Source organism: Ursus maritimus, unplaced genomic scaffold (genome assembly GCF_017311325.1).
Source record: "Ursus maritimus isolate PB19 unplaced genomic scaffold, ASM1731132v1 scaffold_11, whole genome shotgun sequence".
In the NCBI taxonomy this organism is placed as follows: Eukaryota; Metazoa; Chordata; class Mammalia; order Carnivora; family Ursidae; genus Ursus; species Ursus maritimus.
The window spans coordinates 69921752-69939571 of record NW_024423453.1 but is presented as its reverse complement, the minus strand read 5'-3'; the positions used below and the strand labels follow the sequence as shown (position 1 = coordinate 69939571).

At 55.6% G+C, this 17820-nt stretch overlaps 1 protein-coding gene across 3 annotated transcripts in view; it reads right to left on the bottom strand.

Moving 5' to 3' along the window:
* Window positions 1-17820, bottom strand: part of LOXL2 (lysyl oxidase like 2) — an 88045-nt gene that overhangs the window by 2008 nt on the left and 68217 nt on the right. For all 3 annotated transcript variants that reach the window (XM_008702068.2, XM_008702069.2, XM_008702070.2), the window contains exons 8-12: window positions 15684-15851; window positions 13667-13829; window positions 8927-9170; window positions 2914-3029; window positions 1660-1796 (exon numbers count right to left, since the gene is read on the bottom strand). In XM_008702068.2, the coding sequence (XP_008700290.2) occupies window positions 1660-1796; window positions 2914-3029; window positions 8927-9170; window positions 13667-13829; window positions 15684-15851 (828 nt within the window). The remainder of the gene's footprint in view (window positions 1-1659; window positions 1797-2913; window positions 3030-8926; window positions 9171-13666; window positions 13830-15683; window positions 15852-17820) is intronic.

Below are 17820 nucleotides of genomic sequence, written 5' to 3'. Positions count from 1 at the left end.
TCCTGGGTGTCCTGGGAGGCTTGAGGCTAGTAGAGGCAGGAGTTGGGGACCAGGGGGGGGGCGGGGCACAGAATAGGCTGTTGATAGGAACTAGAAGGGAGCTGGGGAGCAGGATGTGCTGAGATGGGGTGGGGACAAGGACCAGGCTATGTGCTCCTGGAGGTGTGACCACACATGCCCCTGCCTCAGCCTTTGCCTGCAGGCCCCTGGAAGGCCACTTCCTCCTCATCCGGCTGTCTCCCGCCCTTGGCAGCACTACTGATGGCTGCACATAGGGCCATGTGGTAACGGAGAGGGTCAGTGAATCCCAGGCCAGGGCCATCACACAGCTAAAGCTCCGTGTCTGTCCCAAGGGAAATTTCCATTCATCTGAGGCACTGACATGCTCCTGTTGAGTTAATTAGCTAATTGTGTAGTTCAGGCGTCAGGAACACAAATGTGATCTGGGTTTGCCCGGCTGTGAAATGAGAGCACTAGTAGAGCCCTTCATTGTAGGGCTACATGCGACCACAGGGTTTAGGCACGGCCAGGCCTGGCATCAAGCTTTCAGTGAGCCATCGCTATTAAATAGATGGCATTTCCAGAACACATGATGATACCCATTCACCCAGCAGAGTGATAGCAGCCCTCACACATAAAGCCCCAGGCACCGTGTACGTGCACGGAGACATGGATAGTCAGTTTTTAAAATAAAGGGCACTCTCCTCTTTGCTTGGGCCTCTCCAAGTCTGCGGTTTTGGGTTTGTGGGTGGAAAAGTGCTTGGCTGTCTGATTTCCAGCCTCTGAAATTGCCCAGGAAGACTTTCAGAGCCTCTCTGTGGTCACTTCTCTGCAGGTGTTGGTTCTTCCCAGGGCCGTCTGCAGGGTGGGGACCGTGGGCCAGGCTCTGCGCTGGCGGAATGCCCCCTTGGGAAAGTTTTCAAGGCAGAATGACATATTTCTGGTCACCCACTTTGCCACCCAGCGGGTCCAGCTCGAGAGCAAGCCGGGTGGCTGTGTAGGAACGTGACAGGGCACCAGGGCGCCTTGCAGGCCAGAGTGCACCTGTGCTCCAGACGGGGGAGGCTGGGGATGCGGCGCCCCTGCTCCCACGCCGGTCAGGGCCCTGGCTGGAGCAGGCCGTTGTGTCTGCAGGGAGGCGGGAGAATTGTCCCCTCTGCAGAGCCTTTCCTGAGGCCAACTTTGCTGGGAGACCCAAGTCACAGACACTTGCAAGTGAATGGCTCTTTATGAGATTGCTTTCAGCCTTGACAGCACAGACAAGGCAGTGTGAGGGCTCTGGCAGAGCTGGGGGTGGGGAGGGCAGAGCCTGTGTCAAAGGACACCGCAGGTGTGGGGTGCCTTAGAGTCCGGGGAACAGCTTCTCGGCCTGAGGACCCGAACTGGCTGCACATGTACTTTGATCTGCAAGTGTCAGGTGTTAACTGAGTGTGGATGGCTCGGGAGGCTGCCAGTGCCCCGCAGGCGTGCATGCCTCCCATGCTTAGGTCACCTGTTGACCCTGATGTGCCGGCCCCGGGTGTAGGGCTCCCGCACTTCAGACAGCCTGGCCTCCCTGCACGCGTCTCGTGTTTGGACATGGGCAGGAAGGGGGCTGCCTCCCCCATCACCGGGGAAAAGGCCCCTCCTCCCATCAGCCGGGGCTGGACCCCCCCCTACCTGGAACAGGTAGTCTCCGGGGGGTACGTCGGTGATGTCGACCCACTGGCAGTCGATGTCATGGCGATACATGTCCCAGCAGCCCATGGTGATGCCCTGCTCACCGAAGTTGGCACACTCGTAATTCTTCTGGATGTCTGCAGTCAGGGGCAGAGAGAAGCCTGGTCACCTTGCACCCCGGCCCCACTGCCTCAGTGCCTGCCCTCTGCGCTCCCCTTCCCCCACCGTGCCCCAAGAAGCCCTGGCTGGCTGGGTGCTGTCCCCAGAGCCCACGCTCAGCAAATCTCTTCCTTCCTCCAAGCCCTCCAATCTCGGCTTCATCTGGGCTGGGCGTCCTGTCCCCACCGTGTGGGTTTCCGATCTGCTCTCATGGCCCCGGAGCCTCTTGCCCAATTCTCTACCCACATCCCATCTGTCCTTTTAGGGCCAGCCGAGTGCCCCTCTTCCACAAAGCCCTTCCTAGCCACTCTGGCATTCCCATTCGCTTGGGAATGAAGTGAGTGCTGACCTGGGAAAGCTCTGGTGGTGGTTGTTTAGCTTAACGTGGGGGTCATCTTGCCCCCCTCTGGAGAATCAGCACTGGGATGTGGGCTCAGGTCTGGTCTGTGTGTCTGGCACACGTAGGTGCTCCAAACCCACTCGTGTGTGTGATTTCACGGCATGGCGTGTCCATGACCGACTAACGCACATTTATGGAGAGGCTACCAGGTCAGGGCACTACTCGAAGCGCTGGGCACATGGGGAAGCAGCGCTGTGTCTCCCCCGAGCTCCGGTCAGGTCAGGTGGCAGGTGTGCCCACCCGTGAGGGCACCAGCTGTGGCGGCCTCCTCGAGGTGTGAGCAGAGTGCTGCCCCTGTCTGGGGGAGTCGAGAAACCCGGGAACCTCAGAGAGGGTCTTTTGGGTTTGTACTCGGAGGGCATGAGCCTGTGGGGCGGGGGCTCGGTGCTGGAACACAGGGAGAGAGGCTGTGGCAGCCAGAGGCGGAGGGGACCACGTGCCAGGTTTGGGCCTCCCGCAGGGGACCATGTGGACCCACCAGTGCCCATCGGCATAACCCTGGGGGATCCAGCACCTTCATAGCCAGGCCTTACCCACATGTCCCAGCCCCAAGCTATAGCCACGGAAGGCCCTGAAGGGAGAAAGGTCACGGGGAGAGTCGGCAGTGGCCAGGGTGACAGAGTCCGGTGTCAGGCCTGGGCTCCCGGACAGATGGGAGCATTGGAGTTCTTCTGAAGCCACCCACACAAAGATACCTCCTTCACATTCTGTGTCCTCCAGGCAGAAGCTGGCTTTGTGGCCCTCGGCCACCTTGGTACCATTGAGGTTCAAGAGGTCATAGTGGGTGAACACTTCCATGCTGTGGTAGTGCCTGGAGCGAGAGAGAGAGAAAGAGAGGGAGAGGGCCTACAGGTCAGTGACCGGAGCCGCCGCCACCAGCCAGCAGCGGCCTCGAGCGGCCGCGTGGTCCAAAGGCGCGGCCTGTGGAAGAGGAGAGGGTGGGCGGGCCTGAGGCGAGGGAGGGCAGAAGCAGAAGCCGTAACCGTGCTGCGCCCCCGCCGAGGGGCCTCGCGCTCTCACCCGCAGGACGGGACTAACCCCACGCGCCGCGGGAGGCCTTGGGGGGTTGGCCAGGTGCGCTGGGGGGCAGAGGGCCTGCCGTGCGCCCGATACCTGAGGGCTCTGTGGTACGTGCTTTTCCTGAGCCTCCTGGGCACTGGAGTGGCTCCCAGCCCGTTGCTGTTTGCTACGCTTCCTGCAGACTGATAAAAGTGACTTTCCCAGGTCTCTGCGCAACTTTTCCAAGCGGGGGTATGGCGGGGAGTGAAAGAACAGGAGGGGAGGGCACGTGCGGGAGGGGGAAGGCGGGAAGAGTGGGCACGGGAGAGCCGGGGGGACCGGCCGAGACCCTCCACAGCCCGGACTCCAGGCGGCGAGGCCCCAGCCCACCGCACCAGCTGCGGAGTGAGCGGCAGGAGTCTGCGCCCCTCGCCCGGGACACGGAGAAAGGCAGCGGGGCTCTCGGGGCCTTGGGAAGGGGCGGAGCTTGGCAGGCGCCTGCCTGTGGGCTCGGGATGAGAGCGGAGGAGGGAGCTCCCGTGCCGGGGGCTCTTGCCCCTGCGAGTCGTTTACAGAGCAGTGTCCCGTCTCTTGGCTCCGGAGGACTGAGAACAGATGCGGATTCTTGGAAAGTGGTGCGCTCGGTTCAGAATAAACAAGGGAAGATGGCTGCCGTGTGCGGCCGCGGGCGGGCCAGGCCCAGCCTGAGCCGCAACGTGTGTATCACAGGCGTGTGCAACTCTTTGAACACGCTTGTCTCTAGCATCACTCGGACATGGGGCAAATGGGGAAACAGAAATACGAGGCACCCAAGTCACGCGGAGAAAAAGGAAAGAGGGGATGATCACAGGACCCGCTCTTAGGAGTCCGGCAAGGACTAGAATCAGAGAAACCACAGGAAGACCTCCCAGGCGGCTGGGAACAGAGGGGTACTCAGCACCTGTCAACTCTCCTGGTTACTCCCGCTCACAGTGGTACCACAAGTAGTATTTTCGTAACCACCACCATCGCTACTGTTCCTGCTACCGGGCCCAGGCTTCCTCACCCCCCAGGCCTCACGGGGCTGGCCTCTGGCTCCCTCCGAGGGAGCAGGGGCAATCAGGACAGAGGCAAGAGGGGAATTAAAACGATAGGTTTTCGGAGAGGAAATTAGAGGCTCTTTCCCCCTTCCTCCTATGTTTGCTCGTGCTAAAAATAATGCCAGGAGTTCCTAACTTGGGCTTTTCCCAGGTCGCTCATGTTTCTGTAAAGCGATGCTGAGCCAGGGGCCCCCTGAGAACACTCACAAGGACACATTTTGTGGCAAGTCGAAGTGATGACTTTGAACGAGTCTATTTTGGCTTCTCGAAGGAGCAGGATGAGACATGAGGTCTGACTCATTGCCTAAAACATGTCTGCATCTTTCAGAGAGGGGTTTATGTTACCATGTTTACTGGCTGGAAAGACTGAAGAGAAATGGGTTTATGTTCCGTTGTCTAAACAAAATTCAGACGGAGTCCACAGATGGACTGTTGTAAGGCTGACCTTCTCCCGCTCCCCCTGCTTCCTGCAGACTTGATTTAAGAGTTTTCCCTAGCTCTTCAGTTTTTCCCCTGCGAACACGAGGAGGGAAACAGCTGGTTTGGAGCCTCTAGATTCCAGCTAGCTGCAGTCCCGGAGCTCCCGTGCTTTACCTCCGGGACAGGTGTGGACGTCACCCCTGGGGCCACGTCTCCCTCCCCACTGGCTGGCTGGAGAGGCCAGGACACCCCCCAGGCCCCCCAGGAAATACAGATGGGGCCCCCAGGAAGGCAGGAGGGCACATATCGGTGATAAGGGTATACTTCCTCTTTCCAGGCTGAGCTGCCCTGACCTTTGGAAGTCTAACAACGGGCCGGATCTGTGGGGTAGAACTGGGGAAATTAAAACTTTTAAAGAAATTCCAGGGGCGCCTGGGTGGCGCAGTCGTCAAGCGTCTGCCTTCGGCTCAGGGCGTGATCCCAGCGTTCTGGGATCGAGCCTCACATCAGGCTCCTCTGCTAGGAGCCTGCTTCTTCCTCTCCCACCCCCCCTGCTTGTGCTCCCTCTCTCGCTGGCTGTCTCTGTCAAATAAATAAATAAAATCTTTCAAAAAAATAAAAATAAAAAAAATAAATTCCAGAACCTAAGGAGAGCGAGAGTGACCTGACACTTGGTGGAAGTCGTTGTAATTTGGATAAAAGGAAGGATGGCCTTCTACCATAAGACTGCAGAGCTCGTCCTCTAAGACACAGTATCAGTGTCAGAAGCAGATGATACGTGGAAGCTAGAGCAAGCTAGTCCAGAGGAAGAGGGCGGGTCTGGGCATATCCTTTGTTATCCTAGGGCACTGGGGCCCACAGAAACTCGGAATCAGAGAGTCAGTGCGCACGGTAGAAATGTTGTCACCCTTCATCCTGTCCCCCACCAGCCACGTGTCCTCTGGTGCTTCCTGGCTGACGCTCAGCGGCAGCTGGGACAAGGCTGCTGTCCCCATTGCAGAGAATACGGGGGGGGGGGGGAGGTGTTCCAGGTCCAGGAGGTGCTGTCATGAAGGGCGAGGGCCTCTGCTCGCTCCACCCCACCTTCCCCATGTGCTGGGAGCCCTCCGGCCAGAACAAGGCCCTATGGATGTGACAAGGGCCTAAAACTGGCTCCCAGAGGCCACACCGCATCTGCGGGGCTTTGATCCAACACGGGGCCTGCTCTGCACATGCTGGTAGCCGGGCAGAGTAAAACTCTCCCTCGGTAGCAGGGCTGTCCCCGACTCGCTGGGCAGACACCTGTGCTGGGCATCCACCGCCCTGCTCGCCAGCTCCCAGTGCCTCTCGTGGGGCTGCCTGCGGTGTGACACGCAGGGGCAGAGCTGCTCTGTGTCCAGGTCCGTCTGGACCCTGTGGGACCTGTGACATGACGTGCCAGTTAAACAGGTGTGGCCCCGCTCCCTAGGGCACAGTCAGGGTCATCGACCAAGGGCATGATGCATATGAGAGAGGACAACTCAGGGCATTTTATTCCATGTCTGGTTGGCAAGGAAGTTGCTAATGGGGTCAGTCTTTAGGTTTCACTTGAAGGCTTTCAAAGAACATATTTCCTCATTGTAGCATTAATTGCATTGGGAGTGATAATTTTCCCCATGCATGCTAATTTGAGCCAGGGCTCTCAACTTTGGCTCCACAGTCTGTAAATCTGCTGAAATAGGATGGTAAATCTTCTAGAAATATTTTTTGAGTGGAAGAAGGGCCTGCTTTCATTAGACTCCCAAAGGGACGCAACAGAGGTTTGGGTCCAGAAGTCCTACTCAAAGGTCCTCCTACAGAGCCTGGAGATGTCCCCTGGAGCTCTGGAGGCTGGGGGCAGGGGGACCCTCTTATGCTCCCTGAGATCCCATGGTCATAGGTTCTCAGTTATGGGTGAGGAAGAGGCAGCTTGAAGGGACATATGGCCAGCATGTTTTTTCCACCCATTCCTCCCAAACCACCGATTGGAACATCTGTAAGCAAAGATGACGGGAAAAGCAGGGGGTGGGGTGGGGTAGAGATCGGAATGCCTGGGTCTCCAGATCAGAAGAAACACTTCCATGGTGTCACCATGTGTATTCTTGGAGGACAGACCACTGCTTGGAGAGCAAGCAGATGTCCCACGGAAACTCCCATCATGTAATGTCTGGGTGGACCACCACGTGTGGGACAGAGATGCAATTATGTCCAACTTAGAGCGGGCAGCGCCAGCCCCCGCAGCCCCAGGGCTCCCACCCTCTAAAGGAAATCAGGCACCAATCTGGTCACGACTTTAATTTTACTCTTTGACATCCACCCTGCAGAAGGCTGACATGCCTCTACATAGAGACCAAAAATTCTTTGGCTAATTAGGACATTCAAAACATATGGATAATAATTATGAAGGAAAACGAACACCCTAAGTTCTATGCTAGTCTTTTCTTTTGAAACAGATTGAACAGTTCTATCCCTAAACCTGTTTCTTTTTTAAAGATTTTATTTATGTATTTGAGAGAAAGAGACAGTGACAGAGATAGCGAGAGAGAGCACAAGTGGGGAGGGGAGGGAGAAGCAGGCTCCCGTTGAGCAGGGAGCCCGACGCGGGCTCGATCCCAGGACCGTGGGACCATGACCCGGGCCGAAGACAGACGCCCAACTGACTGAGCCACCCAGGCGTCACCCTAAACCAATCTGAATGTGACTGGACCATCTGTTGTGACATGGAGAAGCAGACGAGGACAGATTGCTGATGAAGATTCAGCAGAGGTAACAGAAAGAGCACACACTTTGGAGTCAGACAGATACGAGCTGGGGATCCCTGCCCAGCAACTTCCCGTTGGACTTCCTGGACAAGTCATATAAACACTGAGCCTCCATTCCCTTACCCTTGAGAATGAGGCTTCCATGTGCCCGGCACTCAGAAGGGGGTCAATAAATGTCAGTTCTCGTGCCCCTCACAACGGTCAGTATGTTTTCCCACTGGAAGGATGCCTAGTGGTCAGCTGGGCCGGGGCTTCTCAGACTTAGACGTGATATACACACGATCACCTGGTGATCCTGTCAAAATGCAGATTCTGATGCGAAGGTCTGCAACGGGCCGACTCTGCCAGCCCACGGGCCTCCCTGTGAGAAGCAGGGAGCTCTGCCGCAGAGACGGAGGGCATCCCGGGGGGGCACTCACTGTGGACCCCTTGGGGGCTTGCTGCCCTGTTGCATGGCAGGGCCTACCCCCTTCATTTTCAAAAGTGTGCTCTCTTCTGTTCCCTCTACCTGCCCAAGTCCGGACCCAGCAGGAAACTGAACAGGCTCGGTTAGTGGGCTCTGGATTAGAGTCAGAATCAAGGCAAAGAAACAGAAGAGATAAGGCAAGGCCATGAATCGGGTGGCTTCTGTTGGCTCCAGCTAGGGCTGGCTCTAGGATTTCTGTTCTTGTGCAGAACTAATAGCACTGGGGCCACATCCACAGGCTGAGGGGTGGCAGGGATGCTGGAGGTCCCGGGTGATGTGGCCCGGATGGCCTGACATCACGCAGCTGGTTGGAGGCACGGCTGGGTTGAGAGATCAGGGCTCATGACTACTGGGCCTAAAACTCTTGTCTCCATACCCACTACCTTCCTCAAGATATTTCAAATATATATATATTTTAAGGATATTTTAAAACATATTTTATTTATCTATTTGACACAGAGAGAGAAAGCACAAGCAGGGGGAGTGGAAGGGAGAGGGAGAAGCAGACTCCCGCTGAACAGGGAGCCCGATCCCAGGACTCTGGGATCATGACCGGAGCTGAAGGCAGACGCTTAACGGATGGAGCCACCCAGGTGCCCCCTCAAATATATTTATAAATGAACTCAGAGTCCCAAAATTGCAGAACCCCAAGCACCCTGCAGAGTGTGAACTTGCCGTAGATGCACTTGAAAACCATTGACCAAAGGGTCAGTGGAGAAGCATCGGGTACTGAAAGTTTGTTTCCTAATGTTCGGCACTGGAGGCAAGAACGAGACTGGGTTTGGGGAAGGTGAGGTGGGCCGGGGCAGCTGGGAGTAAATGTGCGAGGTGACTGTGGTGACCCGGGCCCCCTGTAATGTAGGGAGACCCTGCCTCCTGGATGTGTGGCCTCTCAGCTCTCAAAGGAACCCTGCAATTCTGAATCCTATGCAGGCCTGCAGCGTGTTGGGCCAGTGTAGGCTGCTGGCGATGCAAGAGGGCTCACCTGTGGCAGTCATGCCAGATCCACGCGTGGCGGCCGTTCTTGGGTCGGAAGTCGGACTGCCCGTTGTTGTGGATCTGGGAGGAGAAGCGCAGAAGGCGTCGGTAGCCTGTGGTGGGGTTGGTCTGGGCGGCCGAGGCTGAGAGGCAGTTCTCCTCCATGGCGCACTGAAGCATGAACATGGGGCGGTCCTCCAGGTAGGTGCTCTGCTGGACAATCTCCGCATTGAGGACCAGGTCAGGGGCAGCTGCGGAGGGCAGACACGATGTTCAAACAAGATGAGAGCCCCCTCACCCCTCCCAAGTCTTTTGCTTCTGATTCCTGAGCTGGGACAAACCCCCATCCCTGCCTAGCACCACCATCTGGGGCTGGCTCATAGTCTCTCAAGGTCACCTTTCTTGAAGAATGCTGCTCCAAATTCCTCTTCCCCTTCTCGAGAGTCCTCTTGGACACCTCTGCAGCTATCCGTGCAAAATGATGGGCAAAATGTTGACAACTGTTTAATTTGACTGATGGTGCACGAGGGTTCATTATCGTGCTCTCTCTACTTTTGGGTGGCTGGAGATTTCCCATAATAAAAAACAAACCACAGCAATGATATTGTGGCTGCCTGAGAGCGAGCTCAATGGATACCTTGGTGCGACCCTTCCAGGAGGGATACACACAGAGTTTCTAACACACATAATACTGTATGTAGATTTACAGTCTGCTAATACCGTTTCCCTTCAAATGTATCTTGACATATTTTCTTGTTAATAAATATCCATTACCACATGCATTTCATGGCTACGTAACATTGAATTCATAACCCTATCTCATATCTTTAGATACACTGGTTGCTTGCCATTCTCACCCTTAAAGATAAAGCTGTGATTAACATCCTGCAGTAAATCTGTGTATGTAACTTATAACTTATTTCTTTAGAATATATTTCTAGAAGTGGAATTGCTGGGCAGAAAGGCTGCATGTTTTCAAGGCTCTGATGCGTGTCGTTCCATTGCCTTCTTTTTATTTTATTTTATTTATTTATTTGAGAGCGTGAAAGAGAGAAAGCATGAGAGGGGGGAGGGTCAGAGGGAGAAGCAGGCTCCCCACTGAGCAGGGAGCCCGATGAGGGACTCAATCCTGGGTCTCCGGGATCGTGACCTGAGCCCAAGGCAGACGCTTAACCGACTGAGCCACTCAGGCGCCCGCTCCATTACCTTCTTAACAGATCCTTTCAGTTTCCACTCACACTGTTGCTCTACATGTTTCCCCAGGGGCATCTTTTTTTTTTTTCCCTAAGATATATGTCTTTATTTGAGGGAGAGAGAGTGCAAGCTAAGTGAGGCACAGAGAGAGAGAGAGAGAGAGAGACAGATTTCCCACTGAGCGCGGAGCCCAACACCTCTCCGGGGCTCGATCCCACGACCCTGAGATCATGACCTGAGCAGAACTGAGTCCGATGCTTAACTGACTGTGTCACCCCGGCTCCACCCCCCGCCCCCGGCCCCAGTGCATCTTTTAAAACGAAGCTTGATTTACTCAGTGAGCACACTGCACACAGCAGGTGTTAAGAAAAAATTACCAATGGCTTCAGTCTCTGTTTACTAAACAATCCTAGTAGAAGGTTTAGCTTCTTTACGAAATGATTAACTGGAAGTTTCCCTTTATAAGTCTATTCCACTGACTATTTCTAGTTCATTTTAATTCACAAAAGTATTATATATGAATTATTTGCAACAAGCCCCACCCTTTTTTTTCTAACAAGTTGCTTGTAATTTCTGAGGCGGGTGTGGGTCTGAGCTTTGCTTCCCTCAAGGTCACTAGAGCCTGGAACGCTCCCCGTGGCCCCCAGGCTGCACGAGGAGCATACATGTTCTCAAGACATACTTGTTACCCCCGGGGCCGGCAGCCTCTAGAGAAAAGCAAGTCCACCTGCGGGGTTTGGATGTGGAACTGAAGAGTCTGAAGGGGGCACACAGGTAGAGAAATACTTCCTCTTGGGGGACACACACCAGGAGGCAGAGTGTCCTGGGCACACTTTTACTGGAGGGTGTGGTGAGTCTCTTGTTCATGGTCTGTACAACACTTGGTACTCAATGGACAGCCCCTGTGCTTACCTCTGAGCTGAGCAAACGGGCCTCCATCACTCGCTCCTCTTCCTGAGAGGAGGCCAGCCTTAGCTCCAGCTCCGGAGTCTACAGTTAGTTGGTAGCCTGGGAGCTGTGCTCTTAGCACCTGCCATGCGATGGGGCCTCGACCTCCCTATCATCTGAAACATCCGCCAGAAGCTTATCCGAAGCGTGCATTCATCCACCCGTCCACCCCAAGTGTTCAGGCAAACCCTGCGCTAGGCTCTCTGGACAGTGCTGAACAAGGCTGACATTACGCTGTCTCCGGAGAGACAGACAGAAGCCCATATTAATTACTTACTTACAGTTGTGCCAGAGCTAGAAGGAGAAATATAGGGGGTGTTGGAAATTATAACCGGGGGACCCAGACTGGGGGAGGAGGTCAGGAAGGATTTCCTTGGAGGCAGTTAGGTTTTAGCTGCTCCCTGGAGGATGAGCAGGGATTAGAGGAAGCAGGTCTGCAAGGCTAAGTAGCATGTGCCAGGCCCCTGAGGCATGAAGAGCACAAAGCCTGCATGGTTGGGCCACCGAGGAGGGGTGGGAGGTGGAAAGTGGCCCCAAATGAGGCTGGACAACACTTGCCTTGTGCAAGTCCCTGTGTTCACCTAAGTGCCTTGGGAAAGCCTGGCCGGGTTTGAACAGGACGGAGGTATGAGTGGGAGACCAGCATTGATTCTGGCTTCGGGGAGGGGGCGCAATCGGAGGGGCACATCACTGTGGGGAATCCCGCCAAAGAGCCTCTGCACTAACGTAGTCTGGAAGAATGGCATCTGGTCACAGGCCGAGACAGCGGGAGGAAGGAGGTAGAAGGAGTGGAGAAAACACGGACAGGTAGCAATGAGGATGGATTGTATGTGGCGGCGGGGGGGCGGTCAGGAGGAAGAGAGAGAAAGGAAGACTTACAGATACAGGGTGGAACTGGTTGGATGAGAAAAAGTAATTGCAAAGGGTGGCTCAAAAAATATACTTCATCTCTGAATACTCTAACGTGCATTAAGCCAGATCCGCCAAGAGCTGTGTTCCTGCCCAAATGGCCACTGCCCACCCCCCCAGTCGTCACTCTGAGTGATGCCTTTAGCCTAACTTGCGGGGTTCTAGGAGCCCCATGAAACTTATTTTTCATCTGCCATGAGATGTCAAGGGCACTGTTTATCTCATAGCTGTCTGTCTTCATGAGAAATTCCATCTCAGAATCTAGAACAGTGGGCTTCTCTAATTTCATGGGTGTGTTTCTACTTCATGGACACTGTGACTGACATTAATGACCAGGTTTCCTTCTTTCCTTGGCCGTTAGGAAGCTCACAGTGAATTTTATGACCTCCCAACAGTAAATGTATAGGTCTCTACCCCTCTCTCTCGGTTCCATTTTGAGCCACTACCTTTTCGCCAACCCTGCTTTTCTCTTATGCTACCTTGAATTTTATTTAGGTTTATATTATGTTACTTTCCTCTTGGAATGATGGTAGATTACAAATATAAATAAATTAAGAAGCAAAGAAGAGGCCCCCGACTGCTTCTCTCTGCTCGGATGTCCTTCCTGGGGAGGCCAGTGATCTCTCCCTCAGACAGGACGGACAGCCAGCACTGTCTGTCCAGATGAGCTCACGCCGGGGTGGCCAGGCCCGCCTTACAAGACTTCGAAAATGCCAGGCTATCTAAAGGGGTCAATGGGTGCGTGAAGCTCACTAGCTCAGGTCTGACATCCCCTAGCTCCACGACGGTAAGATGGCGCATCATTGTCCCGTGCACGTGCCCATATTCACTGTCACATTTCATTTCCACTGTCTCAGAAAAACAGTAACTGGAGATTGGAGTGGTTAATCAACTCTGCCAAGATCAGCTAATAAATGGCAGGTGGGATCTGCTCTCAAGTTCTCTGGCCAGATCCGGGGCCTCTTGCACCTCCCAGATTGACAAGGGAGAAGGCTAAGCATGGGTTTATCAGGCCAGGGGTGGGAGAGCAGCGCGGGGGCCTCAGGAGAGCAGCGTGCCCACAGGGCTGCGTGGTTAGTGCTTCCTCCTTCTTCTCTCTCTCAGCGCATAAGGGAGCCTTCAGAGCTGGGCCGTTCTGAGTCCCGGCGGGGGTTCCCCTTCTATGTTTTCAGTCTCTCTAGGATTCCCAGGGACTCACCAGGAAGCTAAATTGTCTCCAAGTTGTGAAAACAAGCAACGCTTTTTGGAGAAGGGTGGGAGGAAGGAAGCCAACACACACCAAGCATGTCCTTGTTCTCCTTCCCTGGCCTCAGACGCGGCCCCCGAGGAAGGTGCTGTCTTCCTCGTTAACTGGTAAGAACAAGGAGTTCTCAGTGACAGAGCTAACCGGAGGTCACTTGGTCTACAGCGGCCCTGCCATTTGAACCCAAGACTCCCAGACTCCCCAGTCCCTCCCTCCCGCTTCTCTTCCCACTGTCAGCAGGCAAGTGGCAGGCTTGTGTGTGTGTGTGTGTGTGTGTGTTTGGGGGGAGTTCCTCCTGCCCCCAGCGCTTCTCACTTAAAACTAATCTCTGCTTTCCTCTCTGGCTCCACTCATGGCAGACGCCCCGAGCCTGGCCAGGAATATCCAGTGGGACTCTGGTCCCCTCTTGGATCCTGGCGGGGAGGGGGGGATGTGACCCTCCGGGACTCTCACTTTCTGAGCAGGCGACTCCAGCCCCGTACTGCACCGCGCCCTGGGGGCAGGCCACGTCCTCATCTTGGCGGCAGTGCGCCAGGGACAGCTCCGTTCCCGAGCACTTCACCCCGCTCATGACCACTTTGTTGCCGTAGGTATTTCCGTGCCAATACCAGGTCTCCTGGAGGAATCAAAAGAAATGGAAAGCGTGTCACCCCCCATTGTCACTTCCTCATATTCCGTCAACTTTCAGCCTCGGGAAAATCCCAAGGCTAAAGCTAAATGAGCCCATTTTTTTAGATGGAGACAGCGGAGGCCCACACAGCCATGTCCCCAAGTCATGCAGTTTGTTGGTGGCGGATTAGGGGAGACCCTCAGGCTCCGGTTCTGTCCCTGGTCCCCGTGGGGAAAGCGTAGCTAAGGTTTTGGTCAAACGGCTGTCCAATGTTGTGCGTCAGGAACAGCATGTGACTCCTGCTGCTCGGTCCCTAGCCCGGAGCCCAGGGCAGACATGACTAGTCCGTCATAGCCCTCTCTCCTCTGAACCTGCATGTGCTCTCAGCACAGTGCTCCGGGGAGACACTACCGATCGATCAGAATTGGCAGGAGAGAAGAAATCTATTCACACATGATAGCACAATATGCATCCATCCTATTCGTTCTGCTTACCTAGAGAACCCCCACATCCTCTAGAGAGAGAACCGGGGCTTCGAGAAGGGACAGGCTGTGTAATCAGTGGCAGATCCAGGCCCACGTCATGACCCTGCTGAGGCCCAGGTGTCTTAAGAATGAGCTGATCGGGAACGAAAATAGCTGGACGAGCGCTCTGCTGAGGAGCACTGGTTTTTCCTCTCTCTGGAGCCCCAGACAGTGCCTTGGCTTGTCCAAGCAGCATCAGCAGAGACGCTGCGGGAAGCCCGGAGCCCGGAGGGTGTGGGCAGGGCTCCCAGAGGCCAGTCCTTCTGAATGCTGCAATGAGGAGCCACAGGGCAGCCTCTGCTCAGGTCTCAGCTCCTACCCTGGACCCGGCCGGCCTGCGGCGGGCAGTCAGGCTCTGCAAGCCTTCGGATCTGACCCAAGTCCCTCCCTAAGAAATCCTGTTCCGAGGGACAGGGCCCCTGGGCACGGGAGCTGGAGTCGGGTTAGCAAAGCAAGATGGGGGCTCCTGCCATTTTCCTCTTCTCCAGATACTGAGAAAGTCTCTGGAGCCAGGACACTGAGGACCTGGGACTATTCACTCCATGTCACAGGGAGAAGAAGGGATGCATGGGAGGGTAGCTGCTTTGCCCCAGATCATTATACAGCAGGCTGGTGGGGGTACAGATGGGAAGAGACCTCAAGCCTCCCATCTCTGCCGCCCCCCCCCCCACCAGCCTCCTTCTGACAATGTGTCCTCACGATACAGGGTCCAGAAGTCAATGAGTTTTGAAGCCAATACACTTCTTGCCTCTCCTCTGCTGCCTTCTGATTGGGGCAGGGGCTTAGCGGAGTCCCTCTCAGAAAGGGGCCGGCGGGAGGAGGGCACAGATGATGGGACAAGGCTTAGAGGTTTACCAGCCAATCAAGGGGAGAAGGTGTGAGTACAGACACCAGTTGGGAAACATAGTCTGGCCGGAGGGGCCTCCAAGGGAGTGAGCTAAGGCATCTGGGGTGTTGGGCCTTGGGCTCGGTGGTCTCCACTGCCCCGTAGGACTGAGTTGCTTCCCTCTGCACAGGCACATCAGCACACCCCAGAATCAGCCCTCAGCCCAGGGTGAATCCCAGCGCTCTAAGCGGACTGGACCCTGGAAACCAGAGTCCAGCCCCTTATTCTGTAGCGCGGAAACAGAGGCCAGAGGGGAACATGACCCACCCTAGGACTCAGGGCTGTGAGGGGCACAGCTGAGGCCAGGATGAGGTTCCTGTTCCCCCTCCCCCCGTCCAGGGCACTTTGCTGTCCACCTCCCGGGTAGCTGGGGAAGGCGCAGGGAAGGCAGGGCTGACTGGGAGGGGTAGGGCCACACTGGATGGGGGGTCCAAGATGGGGGCTTCTCACCTGGAACGCATTACTGGCAAACCCGAGGCCCAGCTGCCGGCAGACCACCATGGCCTCCACAATGCCCCAGTTCTCGCCACACACCGTCCCCCATACGAGGGACCCGTTCCTCTCCACCAGCACCTCCACCCGGCCCTCGTAGGGGTTCCGGCCGCCGTTCAAGCGCAGCTGTGGACAGAAAGAAAGGCAGAGTCACCAGGTGGGAGCAGAGGGGAGCTGCCCCACCGTACTGCCACCCGTCGCAACTTCCCCCAAGCCAGGGGGTCCTGCCTGGGACACAGTCAGAGTCAACAGCATCACTGAGAGTCTACACGTGCCTGCAGCCTGCCCAGCATGACCTTACGTATTAGGTCCCCACCCGCAGGCAGCCCCAGGCCTCGAAGCCTGTGCACTGACCCCCACCGCGCACCACAGCTGCACGTGCCTCTAACCCCTGCTCCCTTCCGTGAGACTACTGGGGAGGGCTGCCCTCAGAATCAGACTCCTGGGAGGATGCCTCAAGAGACCTTAAAATGTTGGAATTCCCCGAGACTTCTTCCGGGGCCCTTTTGTCAGCTGGTTCTGGCTCCCGATCTCATCTGCCCCACCCCCACCGTCTTCTCCACCAGAACTCCCTTCTGAGACCCTGTAGCCAACTGCCTATGTGACAGTTCCACCTGGCACCAGGGAGACCCCAAGTCTGAACTTGGCATCTTCTCAGCGTCCCCCTAAACCTGTGCTCGACCGCCCGCTGTTCCCTATTGCCACAAAAGGCTCCGCCGTCTCCTCCGGGGCAGCACACTTTCTCTACAGGGCCAGGTGGTATTTGAGGCTCCGTGAGCCGTGTGCTCCGTGTCGTCACCACTCAGCTCTGCCGCGCGGCTTAAGAGCAGCCACGGCTGGTGTGTCCATGGCCGTGCGTGGCTGTGTTCCAGTGAAACGATAATGACAAAGACAGGCGCGGGGATAGGTTTGGCCTGTAAGCTGTGCTTTGCTGATTCCAATCTACTCTGTTATACGAGCCGGAAATCCCAGAGCCGTCCTCTCTCTCCCCCCATATCCGGTCAAAACCTTCCTTCGAGGATGTGATCTCCAAAGTCTCTTTCCAATCCATCGCTTCCCTCAACTCCATGCAGAGCCCCCTGTCCCAGAGCCGTCACCTCCCGCCTGAGGCAGACCTCCTCCTCTCTCTCCTGGCTGCGCTCTGGACTTCATCAACTGACTGGCCAGAAGCCAGCGTCAGCTTAGAGAAACCTCTGCTGGTGTGGCTTCCTGGCTTGGAACACGGCAGCGGCTTCCCCTTGCTCCGCTACTCACGTTTGCATCCTGTTCTCCGACCCCCAGGCCCGCGGGCCTTCCTTCGGGTTCCACGGCTACCCAACTCTCTTGACCGGGTCACACAGGTCACACGTGAGCCCACTACCTACAGGTGCGCGTCTGCCCGGCCGCTCCTGGTTCACCCTTTCGATTCCGTACCCTGCGACACTCCCTCTCGTTGGGGTCAGTGGCCATGAACACACTCCGTCGCTGCCTACACGTCTCCTTCTTAGCATTTACAACAGTTACAAATCAAGCCAACTCACAATTTGTTTAACGTCTGTCTCCTCCGCTCGAATGTAAGCTCCCAAGGGCAGAGCTGTGTTTGTGTGGTTTCCTGCATCATTGATAATTAAGACAGCACCTCACAAATGTTAGGTTCTCCAGCACTACTTTTGGAATGAATGAATGAATGAATGAATGACCAGTCTTACGGACTGAAAGCATGGACCAACTTAGGTGACTTCAAGCAGAGAGATCTGGAGCCTGGGGAAGGGTTCTAAATATGCTGCCCTTAATCCAAACACCTTACTCTGCTTCCTTTATACACTTAGCAATGCATTCTTTTGGGACAGGCGTGATGCCTCCAGGAAACCCTGAGCACATTGGGCTGTTGGCTCGCCAGTCCTTAGCGACAGCATAACTCCTGGGGCACGGGTCGCAATTCTTATTATGGACTTTGGGGCTGCCAAGGTCAATGAGGTCACCTGGCAAACAGACAAGCCAAGGGCAGCATAACGCCAGGTCTCCCTCCCAGGCTTGTGGAGAGGAAGAATTAAATCAGATGATTCATGTAAAGTGCTCAGACAGGGCTCAGCACACAGTAAGTGCTTGAGAAATA